The 20,709-nt window shown below is 33.7% G+C and overlaps 1 protein-coding gene across 1 annotated transcript; it reads right to left on the bottom strand.

The window, feature by feature from the left end:
* Positions 1 to 2,428: 2,428 nt before the first annotated feature.
* LOC130622253 (retinal guanylyl cyclase 2-like) lies at positions 2,429 to 16,688 on the bottom strand. The gene is made up of 19 exons (XM_057437695.1): positions 16,022 to 16,688; positions 13,782 to 14,068; positions 12,951 to 13,299; positions 11,500 to 11,730; positions 11,323 to 11,419; positions 10,931 to 11,186; positions 10,267 to 10,338; positions 9,798 to 9,875; positions 9,561 to 9,665; positions 7,733 to 7,804; positions 7,459 to 7,630; positions 7,063 to 7,209; positions 6,215 to 6,392; positions 5,360 to 5,506; positions 5,020 to 5,143; positions 4,813 to 4,881; positions 4,393 to 4,567; positions 3,469 to 3,659; positions 2,429 to 2,771 (listed from the first exon to the last, which is right to left on the bottom strand). Exons 1-19 carry the CDS (start codon positions 16,671 to 16,673, stop codon positions 2,649 to 2,651), a joined length of 3,525 nt encoding a protein of 1,174 aa, XP_057293678.1. The 5' UTR covers positions 16,674 to 16,688; the 3' UTR covers positions 2,429 to 2,648.
* Positions 16,689 to 20,709: the final 4,021 nt, after the last annotated feature.

The following is a 20,709-nucleotide window of genomic DNA, read 5'->3' as shown; positions in this document are numbered from 1 at the left end:
TGTGACTTTCACGTTATATGGATGATAAAAATTAAGCACGCAGTTTTCTCATGGATAAATATAAAATAACAGTAAGCATCATAACCATGCAGAAAAGTAAAAGAAAAAAAAAGGAAAAGAAAATAGCTTAGAAAAAAATTGACTAAAAAAGGTGCAACATACAGTTATTCTGTATGGCTACATCTGGCGTATGACGCCGAGAACTAATGTTTTTAAGGACGATAATAATAGCTAATTAGTCCAACTTTATTGAGGCTCTGTTGACAGATTGAAGCAGTTTTATATTTACGTTAATGAAATTTTATTGGCGATAATTAGTCATTAAGAATTAAGCCGTAGGCCGAATTCCGAAAGACGTCGGAATAAGGCTAAAGTACCGACACGCAATTTGTTCGCCACAATGCGTGACCCATCAACTTGGACATATTAAGAAAGAGGTCCATACGATAGATAATTAAACTTCTTTTTCGGTAGCGTAAACATGAGAGTTCCTAAGAACTTCGGTGTCTAAAGTTTAAACAAGCTTTTATTTGGACTCGTAAATCATGTTGCTGCATGGGATGTTTAAAAAACAGAAGTTAACTACGATTTTTAGTAATTTTCTTCCGATTCATTTTATCGTGGCATAGAACTTAATAAGAGACTGAAAAATGATATACTTGTTGTATCAAAGTGATAGAGTTCCTTAAATTCGAACGTCTTAAATTCGACTTTCTGGGTGTTTATGCCATCATTATTTTGTTGAAATTGAAGAAAAGAAAAACAGTCTTTCCAAAAAAAATAATTGATTTGAAATAGAGGGAATCACATTCCTCTCTAATATCCTCATGTTATTTTCATTGCTGAAGTAATCAAAATTCAAACCAATGTCAATATTTCATGCTAAGATATTGGTGCTTACCTTAACATGTACCGCATGATTGTGACTTTTTACTGAGATGAATTAACAATATGTTATCAAAACTGTATAGCAAATAATAAATTTTGGTAAGAATTTATATTGCTTTAAAAGAAAACAAGAAAAACCTGCGGCTTTGAACACATATTTCTGTGACCTCAAGGCAGTTAAATGCGTAAACAAGAAATCAATTTAATTTGAATCCTCAGCCAAACAGTTGATCAAGTAACGTAATTGGCCAGTTCTATGTTTTCGTAATTGCCATAATTTGAAACCCTGGACCTACATTACGAGGGGGGGTGGCAGATGTTCAAGTCCATAAGAACAGACAGTGAAGGTCATTTCTATGAAAGTAATGTGCACTCCTAACTTTCTTAAGTTCACCTGTCAATGATTACAGAGGACAAACAACTCGGGATATTTTGCTATTTGGTTAGATCCGAAATCTCAATCTGTTCTAATATTTATTGACGCCAGCACGCCCCAATCCTCCGTTTTTTTTACATTTTCCGGTTGCGGAGAGCGGATTTCTCATAATACAGATACTTTGTAAAGTACCAAAGTAAAACTTTGCACTCTACCAGTTGCCTAATGTTCGGCCATTCAAATACGATGTACAGGGCTTTACTTATGTTATAATTCATTCTCAAGGGGTTTAATAAACATGAGTAAAAAATTATTGTACATTACATTTCTTCTGCATACTTATACGAAAAGTTTGAACAACTGCTATTTCTAAACATTTCAACTTTTTAATGAAATAGTGCGATAGCCAGAGGACCCAGCGCCCACCTTTTTTACGCCAGATATGCTTTTTTTTAATTCCTGACCAGTGCAACCCCTCGGAAATAGTCGTTTTAAAACCGCTCCTAAAACAGGTATGGCTGAAGTAAATATCTGGTTTAAATTTTGATTTATTTGTTCCATATTCTACTAGAACACATTTGCTTTTATTGTTATTCTTACATACCCGTTGAATTTTACTTGTAAAGCCAGATCAGTTGAAGCAAGGAAGTAACGAAACTGATACTGCTTGGACTGATGTGTCTCAAAATCTAGATTCAATCAAGCTTCTTACATTTCCAACAACACAAAAGTCGATTTGTGAAAAAACATTTATTAGATGAAGTACAAAAGGAAAATGAGACAATAAAAAAATTCACCTGGAACTACAGATGAAATCATTGGTAATTTGTTAGAGATAATTTGTTAGAGAACATCAAGGAAGAATTGGAAGTGGCACTTCAAAATCATGCAAAAAATGCCTTGTAAAAAGATCAAAATCTTAAAAATCATATAGAAAGACTAAAATCCTCCTAAAAACAAGCGAAAAAATCAATTTACGTGCAAACTAATCCAGTCATCTTATAAAAGTTGGCAGCAAAAGAAAAATGTTTGCACCATTGCCATTTGCCGATGTCGGCAAATTTTTTATCTCCCAAAATAATTTTTTTATATTTGACTTTGTTCCTGTCGAATTTCTTCAGCATATAGCTTAGGTCATTCAAAAGTTATTCAAGTGGTTATCTCTTGCACCAGAAAGACTTTTGTCTATTTCTTTCTTATAATTCTTTCAAATAAAATTACATGTTAAAGTTATTGTAATTCATAAATAAATGCATTCTTTATATACAAACCATTTTCTTTCTATACTACAAACAGGGAAAAATTAGGCTTCAGAAGATTTCTGGTACCCAAGATAATTGTCTTTTCTTTTGATATTGGGTTTACGTAGACAATAAGGAAAAAATTAGGCTTCAGAGGACTTCTGATACCCAAGATAATTGTCTTTTCTTTTAATATTGGGATTACGTAGTTGGGCGGTTACGCCTTTCATGCCAGTCAAGTAATTTACTTCCAAAACACCCACATTCTAAAAAGATTAAAGAAAATCAGAAAACAGAAAAGTCGGACGAAAAGTAATTACTGGCATTGTAACTTTTTACTTTTGTTCTTTTTACTTGATGAAGTAGAAGGTCAGTGTTAAAACGCCAAAGCGGAGGTAGCTAGCATTAGATTAATCAAAGTGCTCTTAAGCTAGATAATTGTCGTGTTAATGTGTTTTTGGTGCCTAAAAAGCTATAAGGGTAGATGGTGTAGTGATAGCGCTGTCAATTTTCCATCATAGAGTTGTAGGCTCGAGACTTCATTCCGGCGCAATTTAAATGTAGTGTTGTCAGCACCTATTGACCGCCAATTGTGTGCCAGCAAGTTGGAGCAATGCTATGCGTATCTCTAGCGGCTAATGTAACTTAATTACCGTTGGAGGAGAAGAACCGTTAAGATGGAATATCCAAGGGTGTTATAACTTCCCATTATTTATAAGAGACCTTGTGGTAGTCAATTCGGAAGATCGTGGGTTCACTATTCAGTTAAGTCATGCTATATATTATAAAAGATTCCTTCTCGTTATATTATTATACTTAGCCCCTACAAGTACTATCAAAAAAAGCGGACATTATCAATAATACGACAATCCAAAGCACATGTTATCAAACTGGCAGATTTACATTTCAGATAGTCAGAATAATTGCAGGAAGGACTGCATAATATCACAAAATCACACTTACTTTAACCATCATTGGAACAGGTCCCTCAAAGATTGCAACTTTCAGTAAGTCTAAAAACTCTTTGCATTCATTGGTCACAACAATTCGAAGGAAAGGTGCTGCTTCAAGTACGAACTCTGCGTATTCAATAGCACGTCCAAATAATGTATAAACAGGAACATTCATTCCCACCAGACCTGCAACAAATGTTCCTAAAATAAAAAGATAAAAAAGTTTGTGTGTTGGAATATCCTTGTTAAAAACACTTCACTTATTCATTTATTGTTTTTTTAGATTTCTGCATTAAAACATACGGTAAAAACCATACACTTATCTGCACTCTAGAAAGTTTGTTTGGCAGTAGTTAGATCAATAAGTTTCAAATATTTTATGTGTACAATGCCAAAACCGAAGGCGGTAAAGGGAACCTATACTTATACGTGCCCTTGGTTTTGTTTAGCCCTCTTCTTAGAAACATCTTAGCCTTAGTTTTCTGAGTTTGGTAACTGAGCACAATAATTTCCTGATAGCACCGCTTGCATTTTCGCAGCTCTCGAAGTTTTGTCGAGTCACTGTCCAAATCGCTTGCAGGGGACATCTTTTCAACAACCAATTAAAATCCCGTAAAAGGTTGTCCTCTTGTATCCAAACGCTGGTAGCTACGGTTATGAACTGTCCAACGGAAAACAACCGTTAAATTTTTGCCATAAAACACACAAAATGAAAATAATTTGTTTAAATTACAGGGAGTCTTATTGAAACTGGTTACTAAGGCGTCTACAGAAATGTTTTGAGATGATAGCTATATGTGGATTTTTGATAGGTAGATCCTACGTTTCGTACAGCGACAAAATGCAGCACATGTATTATAGTCAAATGTAGCCAAAAAAAGACATGCATTGTCCATAAATTGGTCAAAACTTTCAAGATAACATATTTCTCTACCTGTGTGAAGGACTATTTTGAACCTCATGAGTTCGTCATTAATATGACGGAATCGAAAGTTAGTTAGACTTCCCATTATTTTCAAAGCAATCTTGGCGATATAATAAGCATGTTTTTTGCTAACAGGCTCAGGTATGCCACAAACAAACGCGTGGCGGTCTCGAAGTCCAGGAAGCTAAAGAGAGAACGGACGAATTACTTTTTTTCAAAAATGCCGTCTGTCAAAAGCACAATACCTTCAAGGCTAATTTGTTTAAAAAAATAATTTAAACAGTTAAAAACATGTTTTTTGCCAGTTACAAGTTAACCGTTCTCTGATGTTCGTACAAGGACATGGCCTATAAGTAGCATAATTTTCTTCTTCGAAAAATGTAAACCAAATTTTTTTTACTGTAAAATATGCTGAAGAGATATGCTTACCTGATGTATTCTGTCATCTGTCAATTGCTCATTGATGCACCTGTGGACATCATTAAGAAGATCAACAACCTATTGTTTCAAACGTATAATAATTAGCTAAGTAATTATACATGTATTTTTTAATTTTTTGTAAAATTGCAGTCATAATTTTCTTTTTTTATTTTACGAGCCATAATGATTCATCGGGATTTATATTCGGAAATGTACCTGTTGAGGATTTAAAGTTTCAACAAAACTTGAAAAATCATCCACTTTTAGCAACATTACTGATGCTGTTTTAAATTTCTGAGCAACAGTTGTTTCTCCTTTACGAAGTTCTGATGCAACAACACTAAAAAAAGATATCAAAAATAAAAAAAAGCATCAGGTTAGAGAAAAATCCTTTAATGTCCTAGTATACAAAACAAATGATGAAGTTAAGGCTTTAGGTAAGAACCATCTTTGTCCAACTTTTGGATGTTTTAATATATTTTTATCCTTTGTCGTTTTCATTGTATTCATATACAGGTAAGGTCGTGGAAATTGCTAGAAAGGTAACTCCACTTACGGTGGCAATGAACTGTACATTAATTTTTCCACTTTTTCTTTCTCCATTTCTTTCTCCCGTTGAACTTCGCGCAGACTATTTTCTAATCCCTGCGCATATTTTTCCATCATGTCAATCATGTTGTCCATCAAACTCAAACCTGCCGACCTAAATGGAAGAATGGGTATAAAATGTTGTCCATCAAACTCAAACCTGCCGACCTAATTAGAAGAATAGGTATAACATGCAGCGTAACTTTGCCCGTTGTTCGACATACAAGCATTTTTCTCAGTCATGAACGATATCGCATCACTGATAAAAGTGAATTTCACCATGATTTGTGTCTGAGTCTTGCTGTTAAGATTTCTGGTGCAGTGAAAAGTATTTGTTCTGACAGTTAAACTGTGGTTTCATTCCTTCCTGGAAGAAGCGGCCGTTGCAGAAAGGTGTTTCTTGTAGACGATATTTGCTATGATTCGATTTTGCCTCCACAGGATAACCATTTTATACAGTTTTTTAAAGTAACGAATATCTATGCAAAAGGGGATAGAAGAATCCAAGGCTCTATTTTTGCTCACATATTTCCTTCCTTGGCTTTTAACAATGGATAGTGTCAGATAGTGACAGTCAGAAGATTTAAAAAACACCATGGAGACTCCTAAACAAACTAAAAACCTCTTCAACCCAGGATTGTTATTTTTTTAATCATACATCACGCAGCTTGGAAATCATGAAATCATTCTTGATGTTTCCTTCACATAGAACTAAAATTAATAGTGTTCTGTAGCATTTTGTTTGTTGACATATAGGTACAATCAATATAGGATTTTTCTCTTACTACTTTTTAAAAACAAATCAATACAAGCAGTTTCTTACTTGTCTTTACATATGCTTTTTAGTGTTGATTTCACATCATGTATACTTGGACGATTGCCAGGAAATTCATCCCAACACAATCTCATCAAATCTATTGTACGACCGTCTAAACCTGATTGCAATCTCACATGCGGTCGGAATGGTGGAATGCATCTTCTGTTTACAAAATGTACGTAATCTAAAGAAAATCAAGAAGATCTATTTACGTGTGCACGTGAACTTCCTTGAGTTATTATTACCATAGAAAATTAATTAAATTATTTAAAATCATAGAAATTATCTCATGTGTTCAATATTTCACAAGCAGTATTACCATTTATTTTCACTGAATCTGCTGTATTTAAAATTGCAAGGTTAACCTATCAATCACTGGCTTTCCTAATTGCAAATACCCTTTAAAATGCTTAAGCACCACCATCTTCGCTCACACTTTACTAACTGTGTGTCCCTGAAGATAGTTGGCATGAGTAATATGATTTCTTAGTTTCTTCAAGTATTCGTTATAGGGACATCGGTACCCTCGACTGATCGAAATACACTAATAAACTACCTGGGAAATGTCACTTAATCGCTATAAAAACTTGACAACGTATTAAGGAAATAATTTTTTATCAGAAGACATCATTTTTGAAAAAATGACTATATATATTTTTGAAAAAAAAAGGAAACATCTTTCGATTATAGGTATAGCAAATTGGCAAACAAATATAGCAAAAAAAATGGAAATACGCTTAGATAGATATAAAAGGGTAAAAACAATGTAAGGATCCTTCACTTCTGTTTGGGTGACGAAAAATAAAGTTATACATCTGGAGAGTGACAATTCATCTTTATCAAAGCAGACTCACCCCTTGTTTTGTACTGTGCGTACGTGGAGAAAGGAGGCAATCGGTTGATAATTTCCGACATGATGATTCCAAAACTGTACACATCGCCCTCCTTTGACATTTTAGGTTTCTGATAGTTGATATTTTCTGGTGCTGTCCAAAGCAAAGCTAAGAAAAGAAGTAAATATATAAAAGATTAGAATGGTGCATATCAGCCTAGCAGTAAAATAGAAAAATCTCGTGCATCACTGTTATGGCAGAAAATCAAAAGAATATTAGTAATATCAAACGAAACTCTGCTGCGTTAATTTAGGTTTCTACAAGAACCCCCACTGTAATCTCACAGCAGTCCTGCAACTATTCTTCTTGAGAGAAATCACAATCAGCCAAAGAGTAAGGCACACAATAAATTAAAACCTTCGTATTTCTCTTCGTCATCTATATCTAATACTTTGTAATTATGTTGTTCTTTAAACTTAAATAACCCATAGTCTGATATGGTGCAGTTCCATCTGTTATCAATCAACACATTCTTTGACGTCAGATGTCCATGAACTTTTATAGGACTGTCGTGAATCGCTGCTAAACCCTGTGTAGGAAAAATTAAAAACAATTTTGAAATTATTGGACTTGGACATTCAGGTTAGTGTGTCTTTTGCCATCGTATAAGAGGTGAGCACAGAGTACTTACATTCGCGATGTCCAACATAAATGCATGCCGAAATATCCAGTTAAGTTGAATATCTTCATTTAGCAGGATATCCTTCAAAACAGAAATACTTTTGTATTAAATATATTAATTCAGGCATATAACTTTACAGCAAAAATAAACACGAGATGTTTTATTGACGTTGACAATGTCTTGAGTTACAGGACGAAATATCCTTTGATAGAATAAAATGTAATCAATTTACTTCTGTATTAATATAGACGTCCAGTTCTCCTCGTAATAAAATTGCTCTCCAAAATAGTAGCTAATTTGTAAACACAGCAACAAGAGTACAAGACAACAGCAAAAATTTCACAAATTTTGTTGGAAAAGAAAAAAAGACGTATATTTTACGTATATATAATTCTTTTATATTCGAAGTTATATATATTTTGGAGTAAGAAAGAGAAAAATACACAGAAAAGTTCACGTTACACAAAACCAAATAACGATCTAACAGTTCACATTGGATTTACCATGCTTGTTCTCAATTCGAAGCTTTTACTGCAATTTCAATATCATCCAACTGGATTATATTTTACCCATATTGCGCCATCTCCATGTAACTTACATGCAGGCAATGCATTGCTTATAAAATTTAGTAAGAAAAAATATCTTTAAAAGAATCTTTAGTGAATCTCCATTGGAGAAGGTTTGTTGCGTTATGGTTTGTAGTACTATATTTAGATCAAACATATGTAATAAAATTAACGGCTAAAGTTAACTTTTGCAAGATAATCTCATCCTGCTTGAGCAGAAGAATAATTCTTAAAGCATTTAAACATGTCGTTCTGTATATTTTTTGTTCATCTTGCGTGATTCTAGATTCACCTTCTTTGCATGTAATCAATGTCCTCATTGCTTGCAGTCTTGACTTATTTTAATTAACGTTTTTTATTTTAAATTCTTGCTGAAGATTGGCGAAATGATGTAAAAGGTCAGAACAACTCAAATATCATTGGCTCTTTGCTGCTAGAGAGAAAAACAACGTCTCCAAAAGTTGATTGAATTCAACTTTGTCGCCCAGCTCAAGAGCTGCTCCTTAGCACAATTTTATTAAATTGTGCATGCGCTAATTAAAAGCTCAAAAACTTTTTGTACTTTAGCGGAAAATGCAGTCAAATGAAAATGCGCTTTTAGAATCAATTTTTAATTTATTTATTGATTTTAAAAAAGATTGTGTATCAGAAGAACACAAGTTGCCATGACATCATCGTGACAACACGCCATGATATTTTCCCTAAGAAATATTTACTACCGCTCATCGAATATTTAGTCGCTTAGAAATATAAATAACTTCATTTAGAAAGAAAAGGCCAAATGTGTATTGTAACTGCTTTCCCTAAGCTTGATCAAGGAGGTTTAAACATCCCTGGTTTAACCTTTATCTCAGATAAGAAGTTTCAGAGTTGACAAGAATCATGGTTATGACGAGTAATCAGTACATTAATTAAAGGCTGTTTTGTTTACGTTTTGGCTAAAATATACAAAGCGATAATTGCTTTAACTAAAAAATTTCCTTGTACCATTTTTATTGGTAAAAAAACAACAGTCGACAAAAAAATCTACAGAGGAAAACGTTTGCAAAAAATTAGTCACTTTAACATAATTTAAATTTTCAAGCCTAAAAGCAGTAACAAAAGGACAATGAAAACTGTAACACTTACATTGATTATTATTTTTTCTTTCAGTTGAACATTTTCTCTGCTTTAGTTCTCAAATTCTGAATTGTTTAGCAAAAAGAGTGCAGAGAATGATACAAGGCCTTTTTCAGACACGGTACATTTATCAGGTAAAGAAGGTGACTTACAATTAAGGAACCTTTTTTACAGACGGGCGACGCTAGCAACACATATGGTGAACCAGGACACACACCGCTGTATGGATTTAAGTTCGGATGACGAAGATCACGAATCTAATTAAAAGAAATTCGAGAAAGGTTTAGACAAAAGACGCTAAATACAAAAAAGTACTTCCTCTCATGTTACTAGCGGAGATAATTATTCTTGTGCAAGTATTTTTTTGAAAAATATTTTGAAATCCTCACCTGTTTCAATTCAATAAGGATCTCACGGTTAACGATAACAATAGTCTTTGGAATTTGTTTGACGAAAACTGCTTCATCCTAAACACAATTTAAGACGTGAAGAAAACTTGATAAGTTTGCCGCCTAAAATTGCCTTCTTCAATCAGTTGTTTTAAATAGTATAATTCTGCGAGTATTACGAATTCCTTAAGGAAACCACTACACGCAAAATTAATGGAAACAATATAGGCTAACTGCACAGGTAAATTATTTGGCAGTTTTTATACCAATGCATTTTGCTTCCCAAGATGAGGTATTAAACATCATAAACTTCCTTGTGTGAAAGAATTTAGGTATCTTGGGCTACTTTATCGAAGGTGACAGACAAAACAAATGAATTTTCGCCATATTAATTAGGGGTAAACTGTATAGTTTTACAAAAAGCGTCCAAAACATGGAAATGTTCAGACTGAAGAAAATATGCACTGACCTTTAGCATGCCGAAGAAAACACGTGATCCCGTCACATGATTAATTTTTCCAACATTTTCAAGTAGATTTGGCTAAGATAAATAATTGCATATTGTTGTATTCGCTTATATTAATGTCAATGTCAATTTCTTCTTCATTTCAATTCTAGTTTAATTTCAATGTTGTCGTTTATTTCAATGTCGTATTTGGTATTTCGTGTAAATGTCATCTTTCGTGTCAATGTCATCTTTCGTGTCAATGTCGTCTTTCGTGTCAATGTCATCTTTCGTGTCAATGTCGTCTTTCGTGTCAATGTCGTCTTTCGTGTCAATGTCGTCTTTCGTGTCAATGTCGTCTTTTATGTCAATGTTGTATTTCGTGTAATGTCGTCTTTCGTGTCAATGTTGTATTCTTCTGAATGATGTACTGTGAATTTTATGTGCATTGAAAAAAATGATGCTTTTAGGTGAGCGATTTTTATATTTTCTTATGAGCTATGAAAGTCCTTTTTATTGTTTACGTTTATTGGTACCATTTTAATAATGGCTTTCCAAGTATTTTCTCATACTAACAGATTTTTTATATCCGTCAGATAATAAGGTTTAATGAAGTCGTCTTTCTTGTCTAGATCGTTTTTCTTGTCAACACTGTCTTATTGTCAAGGCTGTGCGTAAATTTTCTTACCATGGATGTGCTCGCTCTTTTTTTCTTTTTTGCCAGCACAGGGAGGTGATTTGGTGAAAGCAGCATCGCATTTTTCTCACTCGTCCTTGAGATGTCTGATCCGGCCACTGAAGGAGTTTCCTTCCCTTCGTCCCGTTTTGCCATTTTTTCTTGTTTCGCTTTTTTCATCCTTAACAATTTTAATTCTGGAATTTCGAGTTCATCGAATTTGAAAATAATGTCTTGATTCATAAGGTCGTTTTCGTAACGGTTGTTCCTGAAACGAAATTAATTATGAATATTATGAAATTAAGGTTGGTTAATTATGAAATTAATTATGAAAAGAAACAAATAAAGGAAACATAAACAAACCATATGTTTTTTTAAAATGGAAAATACAATGAAAAAATTACCTATACGCCCTGTAAATAAAGAATAACAGAAGGACAACAGCAAACGGAGAAGCAACTGCAGCTATTATTAATGTGACATCCGTCTCTTGTGGATCAGCTAAATAACAAGGCTGATATCGCAGCACGAATCCTTTATTTACTAAAACATGATATATGACAAGGCGCAAATAGACTCACGTATACAAAGTTCTCCCCTAAATCCACAATCTGGTACCGATCTTGGTACCACACTGCCACCACCAGGCCATACAATTGAATTCAAACCCATAATGCGAGTCTTCTTATGATAACCATCATACTCCACTATTCTTACAAATTCAAAGTCTTGAGATTTTCTTTGCAAATTATCAAGGATAAGGATAGGGTATCTATCACCATTAGCATTAATATGAACATCACCAGACATTCCTAAATATAAATAATGTTTACTAAGATCTCCAAATGTTTATCTTGAGTCAGTTTGAGATTGGTATACTTTGATGCAAAGGCAGTAGAGATCGTGAGCAATTCTGTCAAAGTAATGCTACCATTATCCATTGCTGTATTTCACTTCTCTTAATTAATATTTAAATTTAAACTTACTTAGGTATTGACAAAGACTTAACTGCAGCTGGACACTTCTATCTTAAAGCTTACCTGTAGCGGAAAATCAGTTAAGCCCATATAAAATACCTTTGAAAATCATCCGAGAGTCTTTTTATTGTTTTCAAAATCATTTTTAGCTCTCGAGATATATGTCTTCAAAGTTTGGCTCATTGTAATTGTAAGTAAATATTGAATTGATGTAAAATGTTCAAATTGCCAAACTTAATAGTTAAAAAAAAAAAAAATTTTAACCCTTCATACCTTTGTAAAACTGTTAAATACAACACCCGCCACCTAGAGCTATGAACCACTTAAGTTGTTTTAAAACACATACAAATTCCTACATGACTTTTTTAAACTCTGGTATAAAAAATTGACCTGTTTATTCGCGGAGGTCAACATTAAACGTTTGTATTTTCCTGGTTTTTATGTTGTATCTAATTTTTTTAGGGATCTCAATTTGATCTTTATACGGGAGTAAAAATACTTTGTTTTAATAAAAATTAGATATTTTCGGTCAATAATAAAGATCAAAAAACAATAATGATTGTTGTAATCTTTATTGTTTTTTGATCTTTATTATTATTACTTCGTTTCATCAAAACTTCTTCCAACATTTCAAAATAATTTTGATCTACTTCAGGTTAACTTTTATTTGTACCATCTTACAATGTTGAGTTCAGCGAGTAGACATAAATTTGCTTTGTCTTATTGCTTTTCTGATTGCTTTTTTGATTGTAATGTAAGGTTGGTTCCAAAGTCATGAGATGTTGCTGCATGTTAAGATAATTTACCAGACAGTAACTTTGACAGATTTTACAGATAGATTTTATCTGTCCAGCTGTAATGACAACTGTGGATGCAATCATTTTCTTATATTTGCTGGTTTTTACGAATATTAAGTTCTTTATGGAGCTTGACAACCAGTGTAAATGGACTTTTTGGAAAAAAATCTATTTTGTGAGTTGGATTTCTATTGCAAACATTTTTCTCCAGGTATACAGCAAGGTATAAAGTGAAAAAGTACAAAAAAATTATCGCACCTTGAAAGTTGGAGTTAAACACATTCTTCATGATTGATATTCCATCATTAAGGATATCTTCGGTGCTTAAATTTCTCTTAATGTCACCATACGGTACAAAGGGAAAGGTGAGAGTCGACAGTTCCCAGTCGCTTGGAAACAACCAATCAAGTTTTTCATTAAAAGTCAAGTTTTTATTTATATATCTCAACTGATCTATAGTCAAATTGTTCAATTCTAAGAATTTGTCAATTTTGTTGTTTTTGATATAATTTGAAACTTCTCTTTCATACGTGATGGTTAGGGTTTTGTGTAATGCCAGTAAATAACCTTTAACTGCATCATAAATATAACCAGCTCCTTCGTAATACTACAGAAAAACAACAAAAAATCAATTTGTAGTTATGTTATGTAGAATAACTTACTATATGGCTAGCCTTGCGTGCGATCCTTTTCCTTACTACACCAGTCCTAAGTAAACGTGGGCAATTTTAACATCGAACCTAATGACGGGTACGGTTTAACGTAAATATTTTGATTTCGCGTTGAGAACAATGCCGGACAAAAGAACAGAAAACATAATTAGCACACTGACTGTTAGTGAAACTTGTTTTTTAAAGAGAAGATAATAGATGGAAAAAGAAGTCTTTTATTTTTACAAAATTGCAAGTTTAGGTAATTAATCACTTTCCCTCACCTATTCTTCCTTTGTCTGTCGCCCCGCACATGTACGTGCTTATCAGAATTTTGTAAAGCCCCCAAAAGACATGATCAAATGTAAGAGAAATTTTTAAGGTTTGTCCTTTTGTTCAAACACATTTGCAGACAAACGAATGCTATTTAGTCTCTCACCGTTTCATTAGCCATGTCATAGCTATACTCTTCCTTAGCTATGATACTCAAGTTTCTCCAGTATTCTGCAAATTTACCAGGTCCAAGTGCCCCCCTTCCGTTCATCACACCCACATTGAGTATTCCCGGGAATATTTCGTCTGTTTTGAACCATGGCTCTAACTTCCATTTATCTTTAATATGGAAGTCGATTGTGATAAATGCATATTCTCCATTATACATTCCCAACTCGTGCGCGTATGACAACATTTCAGCAACATCGATTTGATAACAGACGAAAAGGATAACTAAAAAGATGCAACACAACATAAAAAGCAAGTTTCTACAATAAACTTTTCAACTATGAAGACAACTTTAAACGATAACGAACTCTATGGCGCATTTGATAGCCAAGTGTAGACGAGCAAATTCCGATTTGTCGCAGGGAGAAATAAACAGTGTATTCTTTTTCCTTTAAATCCAAAATTTCTTTTATTTTTCGCCCTATTTTTGCGTTACTTTTGTGCCATCAAATGACCCTTAAAAAAAACTCTTGAAATGGTTCTTTGATTGGATAGGAACAAGTAATATAAATGAAAATTATTAATATTTAAATAGTGCTGACATCAGCAATTTTCTTATGACGTCGTTATATTTCTTATTTAAATACTGCTTATGGTGAATTGATAATTCTCTAAAAAACATATTAAAATAATTCCCGAACAAAATTAAACAACAGCGTTCCAATGGCAGCTTCCAAAATTGTGATTCCTTTTCTATTGTATATACATCTTATCTATAAAAATTTAAAATACAAGATCTGCTATGCATTTTTCTACATCTATATAGACCACATGCAGCACACCAATGAGATAAAAGGATTCTTACTCAAATATGCTTAGATTGTACAATGTGATTTGTATAATCCTAACCTTATCCCAAGCTCTGCTATTTCTTTCATTTAAGTTTCTACTGTTTTATCTTAACCCTATTCGGTCCGGGGGAGGGGGCGGAGTCCGCATCCCCCCCTCCGGTCATAGTATGTTCAAAAAACCCTGGACCAAATAGGGTTAAATCACACCAATCCGCTCTTTGAATTTTTCTATGAGGTATTAGTTTTACTGAAGCAGTCATTGTCTAAGTGGTGTAAATCAGTTTTTAAAAGTTTACCATTTTTGAAATAAAACAGTGATATTAATTATTTACCCTAAGAGTTTTTACTTCTTATGTCATCGCAACCTGACTTTCTAGAAACTTCTTACGCATGAATATGGCACTTTTTTGGATCCATCCAGATGGTGGATGTAAATAAATTAGATAAAACATGCCATTGAAAACAATTTTATTTTTTTGAGGGGAAGGTTAAATTTCGTTTCACTGTAAAAGCAAAATAAGGTTTTGCCTGAATGGGAGACTTCGATAACTAGTGTCAAAGGATGGCTGGAAAACACATTAAAGTTCAGTTTGCGAATTTGTTTTAAAAGGACGAGGACACGATATTATATTTTCTTGTTTTTCTTAAAATGAAACATAATTAAAAAAAAAATCATTGAGAAAAAACACCTTGCTGCACCTCGCTTCTTAGTGTATCGTTACAGGCAAATTACTTTTCTTAAATTGTGTTAAGTTTTAACAGCACCCACACTAGTAACCTTGCTTTAAATTATGCTTTAACTATGCAAGTGCGAACCTCCCCTTATGTATAGTGTAATTGATAAAAGTTAATTAAAGATTTATAGTGAATAAAAAATTAATTTTATTTCAATAGTGAATTACAGATCTTAATATGTGCTTATTAGTATCTATATAGAAAAGCAGGAACTGCCTTGGCTTTATTCAGCTTGACATTAAATTCGCCCCTGCTTGCTGTGCTAAGAACGTGCCCTCCACTCTCAAAAATGTTTAGCTGATTTTATATTATGCTTTATATTTTCGAGGCAGGAAGAGATCTTTCTTTGTTGCTGTACCGATATGATAACTGTTTCGTCGCTTGTCGCTGGAAGCTGAACCCAGCAGCACTTTCTGTTTATTCAACGTTAATGTGACGTCGTCAGTGACGGTCAACGTCACTGACGACGTCTTTTTAACGTTGATTAAACGAAATGTCCCCAATGACTTCATGCCTTATTCAAAATTAACTTGTATTGAAGCCATTTTTTAGCTCGCAAACCAACGCAGTCGCTTTGTGGAAGGGAGAGGGTTCTATAGTTTGCCTATTTTAATAATAATGGTACTACAGCACGTCAATTATACTAGCATACCTCTTGATTTCTTCTTCAACTCTTTCATACTTTCACGTCTATCGCTCATCGATTCAAGTGAGTATGTGGGGTCAATTTGTGTAGAGTTAAGACGCCTTATTACGTTAACAATTTTCTCAAACGTACTCGACCAAACATCCGACGACGAATAGACTATACCTAAGTGCTTCCACTTAAATTCTTGCATGGTTTCTCTTAAATACCAAGCCAGTACCCCATTCAGTACTCTTGCAAATGGCCGAGTACGGGCAAAGGTAGGGTAGTTTGATTTGATTGATAATATTGCACTTGAGCAACTATATGATATAATTGGTCTATTATTAGATGCGACTAAATAACCAATAGGAACACAGCCTACACTGCATGACGGTCCTATTAATACGTGAACCTTCTTTACGTATATTAAATGTCCTGCAGCTCCGGACGCCATTATTTCATTACATCCACTGTCTTCAACAACGTATTCTATATTGTACCCAAATTCCTCAACAATATGATTTAAGTTATTTTTAGCCAGAGCAATGCTGGCTCGTAAAAACTCATATTTATAAAGACTATCAGATTTTTGAAGTAAACACCCTATCTTTAATGGCCTTAGCGGTAACTTTGCTATACTGAAAGTGATAATATTAAGAACCAGCAGAATCTTCATTTTGCGTGTATATAGCTTTCACACTTTTATCGTCAATTAATACTTTATCAAGGCAATTTTGCTTGTAAAACATATCGAATAAATCAATTTTTCAGAGCCATAGAATTGATTCAGTATTTGTGTACGTTTCAAAAAAGAGTGCCGTGGTTACAAAAATACACAATTGAGAAAACTCTATTCAAGAGACTCAAGCGGAACGGGTTGCTAGCTATAAACTGAACATGTGCTATAATAGTTGAACGTCCGAAATGTACAGTTATAAAGAGTTTACCTGAATGAATTAATTTACGCGGGAAAGCTACTAAGATGAAGAAGAAGAAGAAGAAGAAGAAGAAGAAGAAGAAGAAGAAGAAGAAGAAGAAGAAGAAGAAGAAGAAGAAGAAGAAGAAGAAGAAGAAGAAGAAGAAGAAGAAGAAGAAGAAGAAGAAGAAGAAGAAGAAGAAGAAGAAGAAGAAGAAGAAGAAGAAGAAGAAGAAGAAGAAGAAGAAGAAGAAGAAGAAGAAGAAGAAGAAGAAGAAGAAGAAGAAGAAGAAGAAGAAGAAGAAGAAGAAGAAGAAGAAGAAGAAGAAGAAGAAGAAGAAGAAGAAGAAGAAGGAGAAGAAGAAGAAGAAGAAGAAGAAGAAGAAGAAGAAGAAGAAGAAGAAGAAGAAAAAGAAGCCCTACCTCTAGAATGTGATTTGATTGTTTTCACAATTTCCCTCTTTTCTATATTGTCAATGTTCATAACAGGTTTAATGGTTGTTTTGTTATCAAACTGAAGTAATGCCATGATTTTATCGAACAGTTTCACCCATGCTTCCTCACGGGTATAGACAACACTGAGCCTGTTCCAACCACATCGCCGAAGTGCTGTTTTGATCAGTTTTGCTAAAATAAAAGATTTGTTCTTTTATTATGTCCCCATCAGCTATTTATATTTTTCTACGTCTGGGTAATTCTTTCGAATATCTAAAGCATTTTTAGGGTAAGGTGTTTAGTTTTTAATGTCAGTGTTTTTAACAAAAGGAGGGGCTCTTAGTAAATTTAAAGCTATCATTTGAGCTACACCATCCGCAACAGTTAAATTAACCAACCGCCTGATGTATAATGCATTCTCTTGTTAAATGCTTGACACAATTTACAGTCTTATAGGCGAAGATGACCAGGGAATTGGAGGATTGAACCCATGACCTTCCACACATGAAGCAAAACCTCTACCACAAATCAGACTTTTTAAGAACAGTAATTAAAGTTGAAATAAGCATCTTGTATTCTTTGGCAACCAGGAAAATACAAACTTAAAAAATTAAATTTCCTTACTGTTCACAAGGTATAGACAGGAAACCCAATTCCCCGTGTAAACAAAGGGTACAATATGGATCTTTCAATTGTAGAGAAAATACAGACATCAACTATTATGGATAGGGTAGTCAATCTGCCCACGACGAATATAAAAGTTTTCAATTTAATAGCTTCAAATGTTTTTACACATACAAACAGACACTTCCCGAAATTCATGTTTTCTTAAATTTCTGATTTGCGGGCGTGTACATTTTAAACTCGTTTGATTTTCCGGCAGTCCTGCTTTTTGTGACATAATTATTGTCAAACGCTTCTTCATGTTACGAGCCTCACTTTCAAACAAGGATCAGATATAGCTTAATTAAATAAACTAGGCTGTAGCTCGTGGATAAATCAGCGGGTTCGCCCGTTTTTATATGTCACATTTCGTGTTTCCGTAGCACGACTTATTTCTCGCGCACACACGGCTATAATTATAGAGATTGTTGCAGGACGTTGTTTATTTGCAGTATGATTTTAAAAATTCTACAATTTATCATTTTTTAGTTAGGAATTTGTAGATTTTATCTGTTTTTTGTCAAAGTTTCTTAAAAAGCCCAAAGGAAATAAATAAAATTTGGAAAGTGTCCATTGATTTCTCTTCTTATGAGAATTAAAATCTCCAATTTTAAGCAAAAAATCAATTCAATAATTGCATACCGCGACGTCCATAAACAATAATATTACCTATGCATTCTGGCACAAATCTTGTCCATGGTCTAGTTCTCGCAAAGGTTGGAAATTTGTCTTTCCGAGATAACAAGGCACTCGAGCAACCATACGACAGAACTGGCATGTTTGCGTATGTTGCCAAGTAACCGACAGATAAACACAAGTTTTGGCATGATGGTCCAATTATCGCCTTAGTGTTTTTTTTGTATACTAATTTAGTTGCTTGTTGAATTGTAAGGATGGAGTTGCGTTTCGCTGTAGCAAAACCAAATTCTATGTAATATCCATACTCTTTCATGATGGAACCAACATTGTGATTAACTAGCACGCATGCGCATTGCATTTGTAAGCGTGACCCCACATTTACGTTTTGTTGGTCTAACAACACACTTATTCTAAGGCGAGACAAAGAATAGACAAAATTGGTGATGTGATAAGCAACCAACAACTTGTAAATTATCATTATGCATATAATCTTTAGCTTGTCCCACAAAATATCTTGAAGTCTTGTTCTAAGATTTTCATTGCCAGAAGATTTAAACTTAGATTTTTCGCAGTTGAATAACCATTCATGTTCTCGCATACCATTGATATTTTTTTTAATATGCGTATTGTGGTTGTCATATTGCATGTAAGAAGAAGTGTTTCGTGTTCACGCCCGAGATAAATCGTTTTAATTTTAACCTTCCCAACGGAGTTAACACATATTTCTATACATTCCTTATTTATGCGCATTGGTTTATGGCTTTTTTATATGGCATATCCTACCACGTTTTTTATACGTCATTTAGCTAAATAATATGAAGTAACATATTCATTTGCCTCTGTACACTGCTCATTTATCTTTAGTGTACAACTTTAACGTTTATTATCAGCCCTGGAGCACATAGTTTTTAGTTTTGGCTAAAATTGCGCCAAAAATCGCACCACCTGTTAAAAACATCGCCTTAACTCGGACCATAATTTTAATTTAGAGAAACCTGGAATGATTTTGTTTAATGTTCACGTGTCTTAGAGGCGGTTAGTGAAATTTACGGCCAGTCAAGCACTTCTCTTTTTTAACCTTCTCGTTTTGCACAGGCGCTTTTTCTATAGTTGTGTTGTATCTTTAACAAGAAGCCCTGGGGGCTCTAAGAATTTCCGCTCGCTACCAAAATATTTGATGACAACCTGCTAATTTGTTGTGTTATCATTCCAAACATTTGAAGAGGTTTATGGCATGAAGCTCTGAAGATAAAGCACACAAGTGACATTATATCTAATTACAAACGCAAACAAAACGAAACGTGTCATAATAAACTCACATTTTAAAAGAAATTGCTAACAAAAAATACAGCCTATCATTCATGGTTGAAAGCTCGCGATTGAAACGTTTATGGTCTTAAACGGCATTTAGTTGACAAAAAATCAAAATTTTAATGTGACTATCATTTTCAGCATACTTTTTTTATTAACTGTGCCAATTTTTGTCGAAAATAAAGTAGTTTTGATTTCTGGACAAATTTCTGCCCTGAAATGACATTTAGGTGACAAAAAATCGCATTTTTCTATCATCATCATTTTCAGCATACTTTATTTGTTAACTGTGCCAAATTTGGCCGAAAATGAAGTGGTTTTAATTTTTAGACTAATTTTGGCCTAAAATGGCATTTAGGTGACAAAAATCAAAATTTTGATGTCACCATTATGTAGTAGTTTTAATTTTTGGACCAATTTTGGCCTAAAATGACATTTAAGGTGGCAAAAAATAAAAATTTTGATCTCACCACCATGTTCAGCATACTTTTTTTGTTAATTGTGCCAAATTTTGTCAATAATAAAGTAGTTTTAATTTTTGGACCAATTTTGGCCTAAAATGACGGTAAGGTGACAAAAATCAAAATTATGATGTCACCATTATGTTCAGCATACTTTTTTTGTTAACTGTGCCAAATTTTGTCAAAAACAAATACCAATTTTGGCCTGAAACGTCATTTAGATGACTTCCCAGTACTTAGGGAGCTTGGGTACGAAGTTTAAATCTGTGACGTTGCAATTGACCATT

The sequence above is a fragment of the Hydractinia symbiolongicarpus genome, chromosome 12 (assembly GCF_029227915.1).
Source record: "Hydractinia symbiolongicarpus strain clone_291-10 chromosome 12, HSymV2.1, whole genome shotgun sequence".
Lineage (NCBI taxonomy): Eukaryota > Metazoa > Cnidaria > Hydrozoa > Anthoathecata > Hydractiniidae > Hydractinia > Hydractinia symbiolongicarpus.
Note: the sequence above shows the minus strand (reverse complement) of the source record. Positions and strands in the feature narration are given on the sequence as shown.

Bases quoted from the DNA above. Each gene is read 5' to 3' on its own strand.
- LOC130622253 (XM_057437695.1), bottom strand. From the start codon at position 16,673: ATGAAGATTCTGCTGGTTCTTAATATTATCACTTTCAGTATAGCAAAG. The intron at 7,805-9,560 runs GTAAGTCACCTT...TCTGTTTTGAAG, and splicing joins GTAAAAAAGGTTCCTTAATT to GATATCCTGCTAAATGAAGA. The intron at 7,210-7,458 runs GTTTTAATTTAT...TTCTTTTCTTAG, and splicing joins TGACGAAGAGAAATACGAAG to CTTTGCTTTGGACAGCACCA.